The sequence below is a fragment of the Trichomycterus rosablanca genome, chromosome 5, assembly GCF_030014385.1.
Source record: "Trichomycterus rosablanca isolate fTriRos1 chromosome 5, fTriRos1.hap1, whole genome shotgun sequence".
NCBI classification, from domain to species: Eukaryota; Metazoa; Chordata; class Actinopteri; order Siluriformes; family Trichomycteridae; genus Trichomycterus; species Trichomycterus rosablanca.
The window spans coordinates 10407970-10426896 of NC_085992.1; the positions used below are offsets into that span (position 1 = coordinate 10407970).

The 18927-nt window shown below is 37.2% G+C and overlaps 2 protein-coding genes across 2 annotated transcripts; both read right to left on the reverse strand.

Annotated features, from left to right (window-relative positions):
• Nucleotides 1-873: 873 nt before the first annotated feature.
• On the reverse strand, nucleotides 874-4832 carry synj2bp (synaptojanin 2 binding protein). The gene is made up of 4 exons (XM_062995666.1): nucleotides 4692-4832; nucleotides 3440-3576; nucleotides 3213-3308; nucleotides 874-2584 (listed from the first exon to the last, which is right to left on the reverse strand). Exons 1-4 carry the CDS (start codon nucleotides 4753-4755, stop codon nucleotides 2435-2437), a joined length of 447 nt encoding a protein of 148 aa, XP_062851736.1. The 5' UTR covers nucleotides 4756-4832; the 3' UTR covers nucleotides 874-2434.
• A 3204-nt stretch (nucleotides 4833-8036) lies between these two features.
• lgals3a (lectin, galactoside binding soluble 3a) lies at nucleotides 8037-17859 on the reverse strand. Its single transcript, XM_062995668.1, has 6 exons — nucleotides 17792-17859; nucleotides 17580-17597; nucleotides 15300-16049; nucleotides 10578-10666; nucleotides 10281-10437; nucleotides 8037-9512 (listed from the first exon to the last, which is right to left on the reverse strand). Exons 2-6 carry the CDS (start codon nucleotides 17592-17594, stop codon nucleotides 9357-9359), a joined length of 1167 nt encoding a protein of 388 aa, XP_062851738.1. The 5' UTR covers nucleotides 17595-17597; nucleotides 17792-17859; the 3' UTR covers nucleotides 8037-9356.
• Nucleotides 17860-18927: the final 1068 nt, after the last annotated feature.

Below are 18927 nucleotides of genomic sequence, written 5' to 3' on the forward strand. Positions count from 1 at the left end.
GTATAATATAGAGTATACACTACAAGTGAGTTCTGATTAGTTAATTCGTGATCCAATGTTGTGGAAGAGAATTGGATTTGAAGCTTATAAACAGGTGTCCCACACACCTCTGGCCATGTATGGAAAATAGTGCTTTCCCAGAACCCACTTCTTCACCTAAACATGCTGATTTGTGAAAGTAGTAATATTTATTAAATCAAAGTGCATGGTGCACGGTAGGTACTGCATAGTTCCCAGATCTTTTGGACCTGGGTTTGAGCCTTGCCTCTGGTTAGTAATTTGTGGCATGGCATCATGTTTTTGACATGTTCCTGTGTCCCTAGGTCAAAATAATTGAAAAATTGAATAGCTGAGCATTTGTTGCTGGGTAGTGTCGGAAGAAGTTAAATGAAAAAAAAAATGGCAGTGCACTGACGCAGTTAACAGATAACATTTACATAACATTTACCAGTTTCTAACGGATGAAGGGCAGTTGTAGCCTAGCGGTTAAGGTACTGGACTAGTAATCAGAAGGTTGCTTGTTCAAACCCCACCACTGCCAGGATACCACTGTTGAGCCCTTGAGCAAGGCCCTTAACCGTCAATTGCTTAGACTGCATACTGTAAGTCGCTTTGGATAAAAGCATCTGCTAAATGCTGAAAATGCCAGAGTTTTAAATCTGTCACTGTTTGAGCTTAAAACGGGACCAATTACGTCACGCCAAACAGAGACGTCACTGGTCCAGTTAGTGTGATTGCTATAGGCAATCACACTATTGAAATCCTGTTTTTTTTAGTTTTTTTTTTATCTCTGGCATTTCAGAAGCTAAACTTGTCTTCCTTTAAATGGTCCATTTATACCCACTAATCAGTATGGTACAGATCCACAGCATGTCATTTTACAAGTGATTTATTTAGAACAAGATTAAATATTTGAGTGGACCCCTCAAACAAACATTTCTTAAGGTAGCATGGACACAAACTGGAGTGCAAGGTGCACGTTCATAATTATCTATACTTTCAAGTTTCACCCAGCAGGGGGGAGTAAGTCATAACATCAACATCATACAATTTAGCCTTAGAAGAAAACACGTGCACGAACTTTTGTGTTGGACAAACAGAAACAAAGCAGTTTGACTTTGTTACCGAATCAAAAGCTAAGTCCACTAACAGGGTTAACTGAACGTTTCAATGACAGTGAAAGTAAACCATGAACAGAAAGATCCAAGAAAACTACAACTCTGGACCCCTGAGCAATGTAGTATGGTCTGAGGAGTCAAATTTATCCAGATGGTCCATCTCTGCCAAATCCAAGATAAACCGTTACAATGAAAAATCCATAATGCTGTGAGCAGCATCTGGTAGAAACTGTTCAGTCCATGGATTGCTTTATCAACAAATTGGAGGCAATATTACAGAACCAGGTGTACCTTGTGGTGCTGCTGCTGATCCTATATACCAGGATAACAAGACACCAGTACATTCTGTTTACATTATTTAAGTGTTGATGACTACCAGCATAAAGTTATGTTACTGTCCTGTTATCTCTAATCGTCACACACACATCAGATGGAGCTGATTGGCTGTAAAAATTTACTTTCTTATTAAATCATTATTTTTGTTTTAAATCATAGCTGTGCTGATGTTTGTAAATGTTAAGCGGGCAAAAATATTGTTATATTTAAGTATAATGATCCATCATTGAATAAAATATCAGTTCAGAATCTAAGAAATGCTTCTTTTTTTTTTAATGCAATCCATCCATAATCTCTTTTTATATCAAAATGATCAGAAAAAAAATTGCCGCTCATGTCTTTATGATTGTCTCTAAATGTTTGGATGAAATTAATCATTAGAAATGTTAGAGTTAGCTGAGGGAAGAGTTTCGATGAAGGGACATCAATATGATACATACAGTAAATCAAACACTGTGATTGCCACAATGCAGAGAACACAAACATCCCAGCAGATTAAAAACCTAAAACTAATTTTAAATACAAGCACGTGGTGCTCCTGCCTTGTTCTGAACTTGATGTCTCAATATTTTGCACTGTGCTCTTCTACCCTCATACCTCTACCAGGCTGGATTGAAACACAGCCCTTCTTTTGTTTTTATGACATCCTACCTGCGTGCCTTCCACAGCATTCATGATTATTTTCATTTTGTTTATTCCAAAAGGACTATTTTATATGGAATCATAATTCTCTGGACATGGCTTTGGTTTCAATAAACTATAGAATGGCACAGGTGTTAAAACAATTTTCTTCTATACAACCCATTGAAATAATCTGGTTAAGCAGCTAGCTGCCATTCTGACAGCTTTAAGGCTAGGTGTCTATAATTATGGCTCTTCACTTCTGATTAGAAATCTGATGAAACATGAGCTACTCCTGCAGCTCTCATCTTGCAGGTCATTTTTGGCCTTCAGCAAAAAGTTCATAAAGTTCACAAAGTTTAAAATGGAAAATGCCTCCGGTAGCCAGTGCGTCTGTAGATGATGTAGGCCGTCACAGCTAGTCCCAAAACAACCATGGATACAGCCATAGGGTAGGATGAGTCTCCATCAGGACGGGTGAAAATAGGGCCGTTACCAGTGACAGCAGGCTGCAACAGAACACACACACACACACAATAATGATCAATACACACAACAATGATCAATACAGAACCATCAAAGCAGCATAGGGCAGTTTCTGTCAGAGTCTGGCATGTTTACATTTGTGACCAGTAAAAACGGGAGTTGAGAGAAGGGCTCTTCTGAGCGTTCCAACAACATGACTGGCAGAAAAAAAGGTAATGAGGTAATCCAACTGCATTTTTAAATGTTGTTCTTACAGGTATGATGCACTTGCTGTTAATTCAATATTCAGCACTTTAACCTTCATTAAAAAATTCCCAGTGTCAGTCACCAGAGTGATTGAATCCATGGGCTTTGATCATGTTTATACCTGTAATTAGTGTTGATCATTTGTGATTGGATCACCTAATATAATGCATTATACCAGATCTCTATCAGATTCTATATTAAGAAAGAGTTTTTAATCAGGGCACTTGGGTAGTGCAGCAGACTAGTACACTAGCTGGACTGCACACTTGTGAAAGGGTGCAGGTGCTAGTCTGCAACTTTTCTCAACCAGTGTGGGGCTGGTGTAAGCAATAAAAAAAATGGACTCAACTGGGAGGAAGAAAATAAGTTAATAATGGAAAGGCTTTAAAAAAGGTGCAGACAAACCCTCTGCAGGATGGTCAGAACCACATCTTCTCCTGCTGAGCGGAACAGCTCCACTGATTCACCATGACTCAGATTCTCCAGTGTACATCCATTTATCTACACACAAAAACATCAACTTATTGTTAGCTCCAGATGTACCGTCACCCTTAGTACAATGGGTGAAACATCAGTCAAAATGTTCTCTAACATATGAATACCCACACCCACAGTATAATGATCAATTTTACCGCAAGGATTTTGTCTCCCTCCTGCAGGCGCCCATCAAGAGCTGCAGCACCGTCCTCTTTGATCTTCGCAACATAGATCCCACTGTCATTAATCATGTACTGCTGGTCAACTCCACCCACAATGTTAAAGCCCAGACCTACAACACACACACACAGACAGACACACACACACCAAAAATAAAGGATGTATTTCTTTAGTAAAGAAGACATAACAATAAAGTCACAATATTACAATATTTACGCAACTTCTGTTAGTTTATCTGTAATAACAGAGCCAAGGGGCTGGCCTAAGATGAAGCATACATATTTTATAACTTTATCATAGTCCTCTTATCACAAGCAGCAAGTCAAAGTCTGCCCTGTTTGATCATGTAAAGTTCAAACGTGCTGTAATTACCTAAAGCAATCATGCAAACATGGAGCAAGATATTAAAGGAATGTTCCCAACACGTTGTTCTTATCGGCTGTTTTAAAAACAAAAAGATCTTCTATCCACTATTAGTATGTTGTTCCTAACAACTGGCTATGTATTCATATTTATTTAGTTTTAATGACCTGCATATTAATAATATCAAATAAAATAAGAAATGTGAAGTGATTGGAACAGTGCAGAAAACACAACAGCTACATTACTGCAGTTTCTTTGCAAATCCACTTTCACTTTCTGTTCACTGTCTGAACTATTTACTCTCATACTACTCATCAGAATCATAAAGAAATATACAGTTTGATTATATTTAAAATCTGTACTTTCCTAATCATTCAGATAAGGAAATTATTACTCATTGTTGTTAATATTACTGTTAGTTTGGTGTTATTATTAAAAGGCAGTTGTATGTTTTAATTATAAATAAAATTTTAAAATCTTATTATTATTCCTGCATGTTAATTAAGATGACTGAATTATTAGGTTATTATAATATTGTTCATCAGCACATCTTTAAACCATCTTTATTACTCTGTAGCTATTAGCATTAGCTGCTTTGCTTTCATAATTTAATAGCAAGCAAGATTTTAGAGTATCACATTAGTGCCAAAATCATCAAACAGCTAATAAACTAAACATCACTGAGACTAATTAAACAATAAACTGTTACATAAAAAGTGTTTAATCCGTGTATCTAAAGTGAAATGAAACTTAGCGAGGGTAGCGAGTCAGTTAGCTTTCAAGTTAAGGCTAATGTACTTTAGTTACACCTCCTTTAGCCTGAAGCTAAACACTGCGAGTTTAAAACATGTCATTAAACGATACCTGATGGTCCTCTCTTCAGCTGTATGTCCACTGCGTTATGAGAACTGTGTGCTGTACCGTTCATGATGACCACTGAATTAGTTTAGATGAATAAATGATAAATAATGTGAAGGTGAATGAATCTTCGCTACAGTCCCGATGCGTTTTTACTCGCTGCTTCTGGTGCCACCTAGCGGAATCAGTGACAAAGTGACGTCGCCGTGACGTCACACCACTCAGTTTTCTTTATGTCGTTAATGTTTTACAATTAAAATCTTGCTTTAATTCAACATTTCTAATCATTTTTACTACTATTATTCAAACAAATACAGCTTTTAAAAGTAAATGTGTTAATTTTAATATTTCTAACATTTTAGTTAAAACTAAAAATAAAGCAATAAGCTTACTACATCTACAGGAAACCTACCCTGACACATGGAGAACATACAAACTCCACACAGAAAGAACCAAGCCGGCTCCATCTGGAAATCAAACCCAGTACCTTCATGCTATGAGGCGACAGTGCTACCCACCTAGCCACCCGCCAAAACAACACCCACCCCCCAACCAAAAAAAAATAATCGAATTCAAGTCTGATTATTGTTAAAGCTAAACTCAGCCGCTCAGGTGGCACAGCGGTAAAAACACACGCTGCAACCAGAGCTGGGATCTCGAATACATCTTATCGAATCTCAGCTCTGCCTTGCTGGCTGAGGCTGAGCGGCCACATGAACAACGATTGGCCTGTTGTTCAGATGGGTGGGACTAAGCCGGATATGGGTCTCTCTCTGTCAGACTGGTGCAATTACGACCTCTGCTGGCTGATTAGTGGCGTCTACACAGAGATGAGGAAAGAGTGCTCTTAGGGTGTGTCTCTCCGTACACAACGCTAGGTGGCACAACACTCGTCAATGTGTGGGTGATAAGATGCATACGGCTTGCTGGTCAGCGGGGTGTCAGAGGGGGTGTTTGTTTAACTTCGATCTCCTCTTTCAGAGCAGGGATCGGCATAGGCGGAGAGGAAGCATGATGCAATTGGGCAATTGGAGAAAAAGGGGGAGAAAAAGGGAGGAAAATGCATAAAAAAAACCTAAACTCATTAATAATATATGTAATAAATTTATGCAATGATTTCCCGCACGTTTTTGATCTACTGAATAAAATGCCATTAACATTAAACTCAAAAATATACATTAATAATTGTTTTATAAACCTTAGTTTATTTTGTAAAAATATCTTTTCTTGCAAATTAGTTTAATCAGCATCCAAAAACTTCAAATCTCATTAAAGCCCACTTTCTAGTCATCACTAACATTGTAGTGCACTAGACATTAAGTAAAATAAATGTATAAAAAATAAATTAAATAAATAACTTAACACATATAAACTATTTTATAATAAAATTATTAAGGAGGGTGTTCACATACTTGTGGCCATAGTCCATGACTGTCTTTCCACAAACTGTTGCAAATTTGGAAGCATATAATTCATGCCATAACTGATTTTATACATCTGAATGCAGTAATCATAAGGGTTGTTCACATGGCAGTATAATGAATAGTTATTACCATAAAAACAAACAAGTCTTTTTTTCAAATGGAGGTCACATTTGTTTGATCCCCCATGCCTCCCCCCCCAAAAAAAATAATAAAAAAATCAAGATGCAGCATCTTTGGCAAATATTTATTATTTGAAACTAATTTAAGTGGCACATAATTGCATAAACAATTATTATAATAATAATAACTTTATACTTGAAATAAACACTTTGCACTTGGTATCACTGTACATTCATTGACACATTTTAATATTTATACTGTAAATGAAACATTGATTAATATCAATAATTGACCGGTTTATGAGACACTGTTCTATGTGCATAGAAAATTAATAACAGTAAATGTACAGTGTCACCATGAAATCTTCAGTTTCAAGAATTAGTGAAATATTTTCAGCATTCAGAAATATCGTTCTTTCAGCTCAGACTGTCAGTGATACAGCTGATTTAAGATTATAAATGATTTTATTATTAAATAGCATGCTAAATATCTGTGGCTGCATGAAATATCAGACTCAGACCAAGAGCAGAAGGATTCAGTATCAGCTGTAGTGAAATCTGAGGTGGTTCGTGTAAACAGAACAATAATTACACATTTGTAAATAAATGCATGCATGTTCAGCTCATTATAATTAATCTTATTTTTATCTCATGCTTATTTTAACATATTATTTCACACTTCTCCAAAGTTATGAGGATCCCACTGATTTCAAAAATCCTCCTGATAGAAACCAGTTTTGTGTTCTTGCGTCCTTATGTTTAGACTCATGTTGTTAAAACATTCAGACTTTGTTTCTTGGTCGTTGAGATTAAATATACCATAATGCGATATTTTCATTCAGTTCATGTTTCCTTTAATGATGTGTAGTGATGCAGTAATGTTTGTCGAGAAGCAGCTCCATATCATGATGCTTTAACCACCATACTTCACTGTAGGTTTGGTGTTCTTGGGATCATACACATAAGCAACTGTTTCTCCATAATCCTATGAGTTCTTTGGTCAAAGTTACCAGAGGTATGTTTACAGAAGAAAGGGGGTGAGAATAAAACCCAGCAACACTGTATTTACTGTAAAGCATGGTGGTTGTTGTATTTTGCAAAAAACATTTTTTGGACTCTGAAGTATCTTAAGACAAGCATGAAATACATTTTCCAAATGTATGTAAACTGTGGAGCTCAGTTGTACTTCCACATGCTTAGAGTCCTGATGGCAGTTTTTTTAAATGAAATTGATATGCTTTATTTACAGATGTGTAATTTTTGGTGTAACGATGATAACACAGAGAAAAGCTTTTCAGGTGCAGGCAAAGTTCTTGTGAATAACGGCAAAACTAAAATAAATGAAAATACAAAACCTGATGCTTAATTTAGACTTTGTAATAAAATCTATCTCTGCTGCTCTGATTACAAATGGACAGCAGAGTTACTCCTAAAGGACTTTGAGTCTCCAGTTCTTTCTTATGATCAGATTTCATAACATTGCTTTGCTGTTCTACTGCTTATTTAACTGCCTGAAAGCAGAAGTAGAGATGGAAAAAGCCTCAAATTAAATTTAGATCTGAAATCAAAAACACTGAACACCCACAAACAAAGGGAAAAAATGAGCAGAGCATCACACACAACATCAATGCTAGGCTGAATGAAATCATCTGTGGGAAAAACCCACAAACCTGCAATACTTGTAGCGTGTCAGTCCTGAGACTGATACAGAACTTCCTTAACGTTTACACTTTGTTGTGTGTGCATATTGTGTGCACCCAGACCATCTCTGAATATTCCTCATACAATTAACAGGACTAAATAAATGATTTAAGGATATTAAAGTGACCGTGTTTATTCCTGCATGCTGCCATTTACAAACCCCATTCATAAGAGGTTGGGATATTTTGTAAAATGCAATAAAAGGATAATCTTTGATTTGTTAATTTTCTTTAATCTTTATTTAGCTTACAAGAGTAGAAAGAAAAGATTACCAATGTTTTTACTGATCAATGTATTTTTTAAATGTGAAAATTTATATTCCACAACGTGTAAAGGAATTATGATTGGGTATAAAAAGAGAGTCCACCAAAGGCTCAGTCTTTACAATCAATGATGGGTCATGGGTCAAGTCTGTACCAAACTTCCAGAGAGAATTGACAATCAGACAAAAAGAACATCTTCAATATAAAATTGCTAATTATTGTAGGTTTTCTTTTAACTGTGTATCATACATAATATTGTGAAAACAATAATCTGGAGATATCTCAGTCTGTGTAGGTCAAGGCCGGAAACAACCGTCTTAAGTGTATGACCTTCAAATTCTCAGATGGCACTGCATGAGAAACAATCATGTTACTGTGCTAAATATAGCCACTTGGGTTTGGAAGTACTTACTTAACACAGTCCATCAAGAGATGCAACCTGAGACTTAGAAACACCAAGTTCTCTGGGTCTGGACTCATCTCAGATGGACCAAAAGTCAGTGGAAATGTGTACCGTGGTCCACATTTAAGCTTGTTTTAAAAAACAACAGACACAACCTTTATCAGCAAAAGATGCAAAAGCCATCTGTTATGGTATGCAACTGCATCAGTGCCCAGGGCATAAGTGACTTATATGTGTAAAGGTACTATTGGATTTAAGAGAGATGCATGCTGCCATTAAGGTGACGTCTTTTACTAGGAAATCCATGGTTATTTTAGCAAGACAATGCCAGGCTTCATTCTGCACACACAACAACAGCAGGGCTGTGTAGACACAGAGTTTGACTGACCTGTCTGTGGTCCAGATCTGTCTCCTGTTGAAAATGTATGGTGTGTTATAAAAGAAGAGAATCAGACCACAACTGTCCTTATTTCCCAAATCATTAAAAGGTCTGATTAATAGGAAAGGTGATGGAACACAATGCTGAACATGTCTGTCCCAGCCTTTTTTGAGTGTGTTGCAGATATCCAATTCTAAATGTGTTTATATTGACAAAATACAATTAAGTTGATCAGTGGAAACACTGTAAATCTTTTCTTTCTACTTTTGTCAGTTAAAAAAGATTCAACAGAATTATTAAATCACAGATACCTATTTTTATTGCATTTTACAAAATGTCTCAACTTTTTTGGAAATGGGTTTCTAAATGCACTGTGTGTGTGTTAGATCATGGAGGGACCGACGCTGTCGAGGTTCACGTCTCCCAAAACTCTCACTAGTGTAACTTGCTCCATGCCGCCTTCTCTGTGTTCATACTCCAAAAGATGAACTCCATCCACCGCCACCTTATACACGTTCTCCTCCACCAGGATCTTCAACTAATTGCACACAAACACACACAAACACACACAACACACACACCACACACACACACACACACACACACACACACACACACACACAAACAAACAGAAAATAATCCAGCAGATTAAAACATTGGTTCTGAATTTGCATTAACAAGGATTTCAGGTTTTTTACCCTCTAAAGTACATAATATTTTAAAAAATATTTAGGAAAACTGTAGAAATCTAAGGAAAACTCCATCCAAGAATCATCCAGATTGTGGGCAGTGTGCTGATGTTTTAAAGTCAGCATCTATTATGATATACAGGTGTATAGGTAAATCTGTGAAAGTATCACTACCACCGAAAGATCTCTACATATTGTGGAGTAGCACATGCTGCTTGTAGATTTTAATCTGCAATTTCTAAGACACCCATGTTTATTTCAACATGACTAATCAGAGCCACCTTCTGCACAGTACAATAGCATGACTCTGTAATCAGAGAGTGCTGTTGTTATACTGACCTGCCTGTACTACAGAACTGTTTCTTATTGAAAAAGCGTGGTACATTATGAGGAACAAGAATAGCTTGTATGGATGCTCAGCTGAATACTTAAGTTGGTGCCTACAGTCCACAAGCAATTATTAAATGTGGGTAAAAATACAAGACAATAGTTGTAGACATCCTGTCCAAACTTTTTAACTTTTTATAATGCAAGCATCAAATTCAGAATGACCATATACGTATATATATTTTACAAATTGTCCTAACTTTTTTTGACTTGATGTTTGTAATTTGTACCTCAAACTGTTGTCCCTGAATAAAAGGGAAGCCCCCTTCCCTCTCCTCTGGACCCCAGTAGCCCTCCAGATTAGAGTTTCTGACAATGGTTTGCTCGTTGAAACGAGGATTGAAGTGGAAAACGATATCAGGACCCTTCATGAAGTCCACTTGAAACCTAAGGAGAAAAAAAGCAGGTTAGTCTGCAAAAGTATTCACACTATATTTAGTACATAGTAAATGTATTTGTATATGTTAAGAGTAAATAGTGTGAGCATGTTGGGAAGCATCCACAGTGAAATAATGACAATTTGGTACCTATCTCCACCTGGTACAGGTACTCCTACTAGTGTGATGAGGAGTTGTGGCATTATTCCAGCATGGAGCGGCAGGTCATACGGCACTGGCTGAAAAAAAACACACACACACAAAGCTACTTCCAAATACTGCTGTCAGTGATTTAGTTTTAAAATTACAGCTACCAATATAGCACGTTGGGAAGTTGTGCAAACCACAAGTCACCCAAGTGCATAAAGAAATTAGATATATCCAAACTAGAGAAATTATTGCATTTAATTAATGCATTAGTTCTTATAAGAACCAGTATACATTCAATTAACATCCAGAAACAAGTTTCTTCACACTTGCAGTTTCCTAAAAGTGCACCACAAAGAGCTCTCTTAAGAGCTCCTAAAAATAATTGTTGTTGGTATGTAAACAGGATGGTTTCTGATCCGGTGAAGGTTCAACACTGGTTTATGTTAAGCAAATTCATTTTTTTAACATTATAAGAAAGAAAAAGATTTGAATTGTTTTATTACAATTAATAATGTTGTTTTTCAAAAGAAAAGTCAATGTGAGACGGCACCACTGCTGCAATTCACAATTTGAAAAAAACAAACAAACAAACTCATCCTCATTAGGAAGCTACCACTGAGCCAGGCAAAGGGGCGAGGGTAGTGCACCAGATTAATCTGCCAGGCCATCATTAAGTAGACCATGGTTTAAGTTTCAGCTGTGCTACCAGCCTGGTCAGGCACTAAACCAAACAAGAGACAGAATACAGAAAGTGTAGTGTTTTCCTCCATACTTGTTAAAGCTCTCTGTAGGAACCCACCAATGTCTGGGAAACAGAAGCGAACCAGGTGGCACCAGAGTGCATGTAGATTCATTCAGTGCAAAGTTTATACAGGAACCAGTGTGGGTGCTGTAAACATCACTAAAACACGTTTCTCCAAAGTTCCTGAAATAAGTGCTGTTTGTATGTAAACAGGCTGGTTTCTGATCTGATGAAAGTCTGATATTTTGTGCATTAAAACTAAGAACATAAAAATGTTAGAAATGCATTTCATGTCCTGTCCTAACATTTTTGACACTGAGGTTTATATTTCTGTGCATTAAACAAAAATAATCTAGATGTTTTTAATACTTGAAGCTTTTTTTATTGCATGGAAGTGAATATAAGGAGAAAACAAACTGAAATTCTAATCTTTAACAGAATCTTAGTTTTTCTTTTTATCAACAGCTTTAACATGGTAAGAGGTTGCGGCGGGTCCGGTGCCACAAGAAAACATTGGGCACAAGGTAGGAATAAACACAGGAGAGCAAGCCAAACCCAATGATGGATATAATCACAGTTTTGGAAGTACCTAATAAATCCCAGTATGTAATAATTAATCAGACGCTTTATATTATCTGATGGGAATTATTTAGGACCCTCCTGACCCTATAAGAAGGCCTGATATATTCTACAATATAACAAGATTAATTCTCATTTGATTTGATCTACTAATAATTTAAAAATCGACATTTAAACAAATACAAATCTGAGCAAATAAACCCTTCGTACTTAATTTATAAGTACTGATAAATTTATGTTGGAATGTGAAGACTTAAATTAAAGAAGCCTCTTTGTCACCCTATATTGTCACTAGAAAAAACATAGTGATAAGAGACAATCTAGCAATAGACTTTCAGAGGGCCAAGCAATAGGAATTTAGGGCAAGACCAGTTTCAAATTACAGTAAAATTGACCAATCATATCGTCCTTTTAAAAAGGTGGGCTTAGTTATAGCCAACTTTACAACAAGATCTGCTTGCTGCACCAGTGGCAATAATATCTGTCTGCAAATTCCCATGGGCATGACAGTCATGTGGTTTGAACTTCAGCTTGAAATGGAACTTGCGTAGTGTGCTGAACTTTCATCATTTTTTTTTATATTCCTAATGGAAAAACACACAGATGGGGCTTTTTGATGCTCATTTATTTGAAGCAAAATGGCTGGTATAAATGTAATTGTAATTTGGTTGATATAAAAAGTGTCAATATTAATGCAAATCTAATCTTGTAATATTACAAAATATAAACATTCTAATTTATAAGAACAATATAAAGAAGGGCGGCACAGTGGCTCGATGGGTAGCGCTGTCGCCTAACAGCAAGAAGGTACTGGGTCCGATTTCCAGGTGGAGTGGTCTGGGCCCTTTCTGTATAGAGTTTACATGTTTTCCCCGTGTCCGTGTGGGTTTCCTTCAGCAGCCCAAAGACATGCAGTCTGGTATATTGGAGCTACTACTAAAATTGCCCTTAGATGTGTGTGTGTGTGTGTGTGTGTATCTGCCCTGCAATGGACTGGCGCCCTGTCCAGGGTGTTTCTGTGTGCTTTGCACTCATTGAGAGCTGGGATAGACTCCAGCACCCACACGACCCTGACTAGGATTAGCACCTTAGAAAGTGAGTGGTAATAGAAATATATAAAGAAATAAATAAGTCATATATAAAAAAATAAAATAAGGTAAAATCATTTTTTGGGGGGGATAGAGGGCCGAGGTTTAAAAGTCACGGTTCACTACTGCTTATTTATTTCCCACAGTAAAAAAAACAAACATTCTGAAATCATGAACTCACTGCTTGGAAAACAGACTGGAAACAATCACAGAGCAATATGACTACATAGAAATGACAGAGCCCCGCCCTCATTCCAAACCTCACCCGATGATCCAGATAGAGCACACGTACACACACACACACCAGAAAAACCTGAAGCTGCAACTAAACCCTCTGCATTATTCTCCCTTTAAATAATCACACATTTTCATCACAACAATCAACAAAGCTTAATGAGCTATTAATAACCAAATGAATTACATCATTATTAGCATTAGTAATTAATCATTTAACAATACATAATCAATGTTTAGATAAATGCAGTAATATGTTAATTTTGTGCAGTAATACACACAGAAAGGTTCAGTTATTATAAAATTCCCTTGTACAAAACAGTTTTCTCAAATGCCCAGAAGCCAAAACATTCTAACTAAAGCTACAAGGCTTAATGTTGTACATCTGCAGGTCAAGTAAATGGCATTATTAATGAGTGAATACAGCGCATTGCTTGCACTAAACTGAAGAAACTAAATAACTGGACGGTGTAGCTGTTTGTTGCTGGGTATACTAGGGTATGCTAGGGTATACTTTTATATGAGTGAGAACAGTAATGAACCACAATAAAGTTACAACCAGGAACCATTGAGGAAACCACTGCAACCGGCAAAAGTTATGTTTCAGTACTGAGCTCTGTAACTACATCCATGGTGAATTTCTAAATGATTTGTGGAATTTGTTCGTGATGCTGAAATAAGTGTTGTTGTTATGAGGAATCAACAGACAAGGTCAAGATAAAAAACTACAATGTGAATCAGATTCGCTCTCCTTCAATAAAGTCACTGTTTAATGTTCTAACAAGAAGTTCAGCTTTGTTTCAACCTCCCTACAACCTTACATAACATAAATTTTACTTCCTCATAACTCAAATAAATACAGCAATGCATTTTTATTTACAGTGTGTGCCTCACCTCAATTGATTTTTATATGATGCTCACTACACATAAACAGCTAAAAAAAAAGGTTAATAGGTTCATTTCCACTTGCCGTATGTGAATAATAATTATTATGTGTGTAAATTAGCTACATTGATGTTTATGGGTGTAGCCAGGTTACAGAGTCACATGGAATTGTTTTCCCAAATTGTTGAGTTTCTGCTACTGCTTTTAACTCCTATTCACTTTTTGACTGGATATACTTTACAGCTGCTGTGTAATGAGGTATCAGTACGGCTCTGCCAGCCAGTCGGAAACCAGGATTTACTGTGACCATGTTCTAAATATTTTTAAAGCAAACAATGAACAATAGGATTTAATAAAGTGACATTCTGATAGAATATGCAGCACTTTGATATACTTTATATACAGACTGTCCACACTGTACAGTAGACAAGCTTTGTACGTCACTGTTTATACATAGGATGTCCATGAAGGTTGCGATGATCAGTAATATGGATGTCTGGGCTGCGGCTGAAAGACAAAAACAACAATTTTTCATTTGAAATCTCACCCAAATCCAAAACAAAGGATCCCATCCACCAAAGAACACCAAAAGCAATCCCTCATCCAGCACTCAGGAGCAACCACAAATAACAGAGCCCGCACCCACCACAATCTAACAAAAATCCTCAAAAAAGTGTACAAAATAAGCTTGTCAACCAGAATTTACCATAAAAGTAGTATGTTTTGCATCAACAAGCCCAAAACCACCAGAACCCATCAGACATGAAAGCAAGCCCACCAGAAACACCAGTGAATAAGGCAGAGAAACAACACCAAGACCAGCAGAACCTACAGAAGGGACCTCTAATTCATTAGAATCCATAAAGATCCACATCAGTTCCACCAACAACCTCAGAACATTAACCCCCATCCAGCAGCTTACAGAAGCAAAACCATTAGTCTACATCCCAAAGCCTGAAGCTCTACCTAGAGGTGCACTGTGTGACTGTGAGATGTTCATTTTGTCATTAGACATGTGCTGATGTTAAAAGAAAATATATAAATACAACCTTCACAGATTAAAATGTATCTGGTCAGGGGTGCACTTTTTCCACATAACTATATTACAACTACTATGCTACTATAAATGATCAGAAACATCATAATGTATATCAGCACATGCCTAACCGCAGTCACCACACACACATGACTTACCAGCATTCCTCCAGGAGCAGGGGCGCCTCCGTAGGGTCCTGTGGGTTGAGGACCAAAACCCCACGAGCCGGATGGCACAGGTGGAAATGCCGCTCCAGAGAGCCCTTGAGCAGGAGGGAAGGAGCCTGGGCCTCCAGGACCGTACATCCCTGGGTAGGGAGCCTGTGGTGCCCCAGGAGGTGAGGGAAACTGCCCAGGTGCAGGAGGAAACTGACCCGGGGCACCTGGAAACTGACCTGGTGCTCCAGGAAACTGCCCCGGAGCTCCAGGAAACTGCCCTGGCGCTCCAGGAAACTGCCCTGGCGCTCCAGGAAACTGCCCTGGCGCTCCAGGAAACTGCCCTGGCGCTCCAGGAAACTGACCCGGGGCACTTGGAAACTGACCCGGGGCACTTGGAAACTGCCCTGGTGCACCCGGAAACTGTCCTGGAGCACTTGGAAACTGTCCTGGAGCACCTGGAAACTGTCCTGGCGCACTCGGAAACTGTCCTGGCGCACTCGGAAACTGTCCTGGTGCACTCGGAAACTGTCCTGGCATCCCAGGACCAGAAGGATACCCAGCTGGGCCAGAAGGCATACCGGGAAATTGTCCTGGAGCTCCTGGTGCAGGAGGGGCAGGACCTCCAGCTGGAGCTACATTAGGGCCACCAGGGGCAGCACCAGGCCAGCCGGGGGCAGTAGGAGCAGATGGGTTGTTGTGTGCCGTTGTGGGTGCCTTACGTGGACCATCATCTGAAATGGCATCAGCTAGCTGGAAAAAAAAAAAAAAAAAAACATATATCTTTAAGGTATGTTTATGCTGAGAGAACATTTGCCCAAATGTGACACTGTTCACAGTCAACAAAGCTTTACCTTAGTTTGTGCAAAAAGGAAGCTTAAGTTCCATAATCATCCTGTTAAAACTTGACTGAAATCTGTTGCCGATGACAAGAACGAAGGATACGCAGAAGCATTCGCTTCATACGCAGCATTTTCTAATCAGTGAAAACTGTGGTTTTAACCCCAAACCTGCTACAGACCTTCAGATCAGCAAGAGTTCTGAACTTCTGACTTCCACATGAATTACTGAAAATCTGCTGTTGATCAAATATTTTTTGTTTATTTACATTTTTGTCTTTTTGTACTGAAATTTTCATTAAATTCATATTTGTTATTAAAATTATTAATATAATGTTCTGAATGTTAGAAGAAGAACCTTTATTGTCATTATACTTGCGTACAATGAAATTTAGTTTGAAGCTCTCCGAAAGATAAAAAGAAGAAGCAAAAGAATTTACATAAACATATGGATATTTACACAGAATAACCAGTACAATTTGAAGTATGGATTTCAAAATAAATAAAATAAAATAAATTATGGGTGAATATGAATATATAAAGATATACCAGTTCAGTTTTAAAAATGATGATTTTATGCTTGAGTGAGAGAGTGGTTGTATGAAGATGTGCAAATACGCAGTGTTCAAGTTCACAGTCTATGAGGTGTTGGGAGGGGTGACGGAGGCCACAGCTCTTGGGAAGTTCTCCCTTTATCTTCCAGTTTAGTCATTTCCAATTCCCAATTTAGTATCTGCTGCTGCTTGCACAAACCCTGATCTGATCAAGGAGAGCAGGATCACCACACACCCCCTCCAATCTGAGGCCGCTTTTTATCACCCGCCAGTACTGAATTCCCAAACAGAGCAATATTGTGTAGAGAGTCACACTAAGCCCCATGTGTCTGCGACTCCCCAATCACCCGGACTAGTCCCAGAGAGTGGCAGTGGAAAGAGACCACGTCTAAAAAATCTATAACAGGGAACACAATAAAATATTCCTGCCATGAAATTTATGGCAATTTAATCCTAATGAAGCTTTTCAGGGAGTTGTTTAATAGTTGCACATGCAGCAGGGTTATGCAATTAATTTCTGCTGTTTTTATTTGTACTAGCTGTATTTTTGCAGTGTTTGTTAATTATCAGCCTTTAAAAAACGGGAAAAGTGTTGAGTTCCTGTAAAGTGTGAATCAGAACCAGTTTGACTAGAGGAAATCAAATCTGTGTCGCTTTTACAGACTCAGGAGCTAAAGATCCTCACACAGCAGCACAGTTCATATCCGCTGTAGTGACTCACCATCAATAATGAGTAATCAGAACAGGTCACCGAACTTTTCATTATCATATTAACCACCCAAACTACTGTCCACATATTTTGGAGTCAGTTTTACCCCTGACTTAATAACAGTAAAAATAACACAGTGATTTATAGAATATATACATATACTGGATTTGATTAAACTTACCGAGAAATCCGCCATGACCTGCACACAGAAACACAAACTAATTACACACAGAAACACCAACAACCTTCATGATTTAAATAAACTCAATCACACACAGACTGAAAAATGAAGGAGGTCTGGGTTGTATATATCCACCCAGTGTCTTATTAAATGTTCCTAAATCATGAAATAAACCATGTTTTAATAGTAAAGTGAATAAAATAATCACGTACCTGCCGTGAACAAGGAACTGAATCAGTAAAATTCACGCACTCCTGATTACTGAACTCTACAACAAGCAGGAAGTTACGAGTAGCGACCAAAATAAACCGGTTTAATCCTAAATCTCTTCCTAACTTTAACAGAGTGCACTACGTGGTCCCACAAAAAACACAGCTTCAGAGTGCACTTGATAAGCTTTGTGGATCATTTGAAACACAACTCAAAGCGTCACATAACTTGCTACATAATTAAAGTCATAAATCATGTAATAGTTTCAAGAGAGTTAAAGTTGAGCGAGGTGATGATTTAGAAATCAACTAATCTGGAAAAAGGGCGAGTCTTTGCCGATAGACTCATTCTGCGCATGTTTGCAAACAGAGGAGCGGCCTTAAAGGAAAATCACTTCAATACTGCTTTTAAACTTTGCTAATAATCACAGATCCTTATAAAACATTATTTCCATAAATTATTAAATAATAAAAAAAAATGCACACAAATAAACAAAAATATTATACATAAAATAATAATAATAATAATAATAATAATAACAAGAAGAAGAAGAAGAAGAAAAATAAGCTAATAATAATAAAAAGATTAAAAGACAAAACTTGATATCAGTTAACCAATAATTTAAATTTAATAACTGTTAATAATACAGTGCTATGATAAACGTGCAATTACATTTATAAAATGTTTAAACAATTTTTAAACAAAATAAATAAAATATATATTTTTAAAAAGTTTAACTAAATAAATATAAGAAATAGCATTTACATATTTATTACAGTATGACATTTATCTTAAATTTAGGAATACATTTAATTTAAAATTAATTTTGTTAATACTACAACTACTACTACTACTACTACTAATAATAATAATAATAATAATAACAATTATTATTATTATTATTGTTATTATTATTTTAATTATATATATATATAAAAAGGTAGTGTGTGCCACACAGCATCATGGGTCCAGGAGACCAGGGATTGGTCCTTGCCCCGGGTCACTGTTTGTAAGGAGTTTGGTATGTTATCGTTGTACTTTTGTGTTTTGTTTTTTTCTTTAGCGCACTCATGTTTGCTTTCACCTCTCAAATACGTACATAAGGTGGATTCGTTGCTATAACTTACTACTAAGTGTG

Coding starts and splice junctions, on each gene's coding strand:
- synj2bp (XM_062995666.1), bottom strand. CDS start 4,755: ATGAACGGTACAGCACACAGTTCTCATAACGCAGTGGACATACAGCTG. Junction 3,577..4,691: donor GCTGAAGAGAGGACCATCAG/GTATCGTTTAAT, acceptor TGTGTGTTGTAG/GTCTGGGCTTTAACATTGTG. Junction 2,585..3,212: donor TTCTGACCATCCTGCAGAGG/GTTTGTCTGCAC, acceptor GTTCTGTTGCAG/CCTGCTGTCACTGGTAACGG.
- lgals3a (XM_062995668.1), bottom strand. Junction 10,667..15,299: donor CTGCTCCTGGAGGAATGCTG/GTAAGTCATGTG, acceptor GTTTTTTTTCAG/CCAGTGCCGTATGACCTGCC. Junction 9,513..10,280: donor TTCAGGGACAACAGTTTGAG/GTACAAATTACA, acceptor GTGTGCAATTAG/TTGAAGATCCTGGTGGAGGA.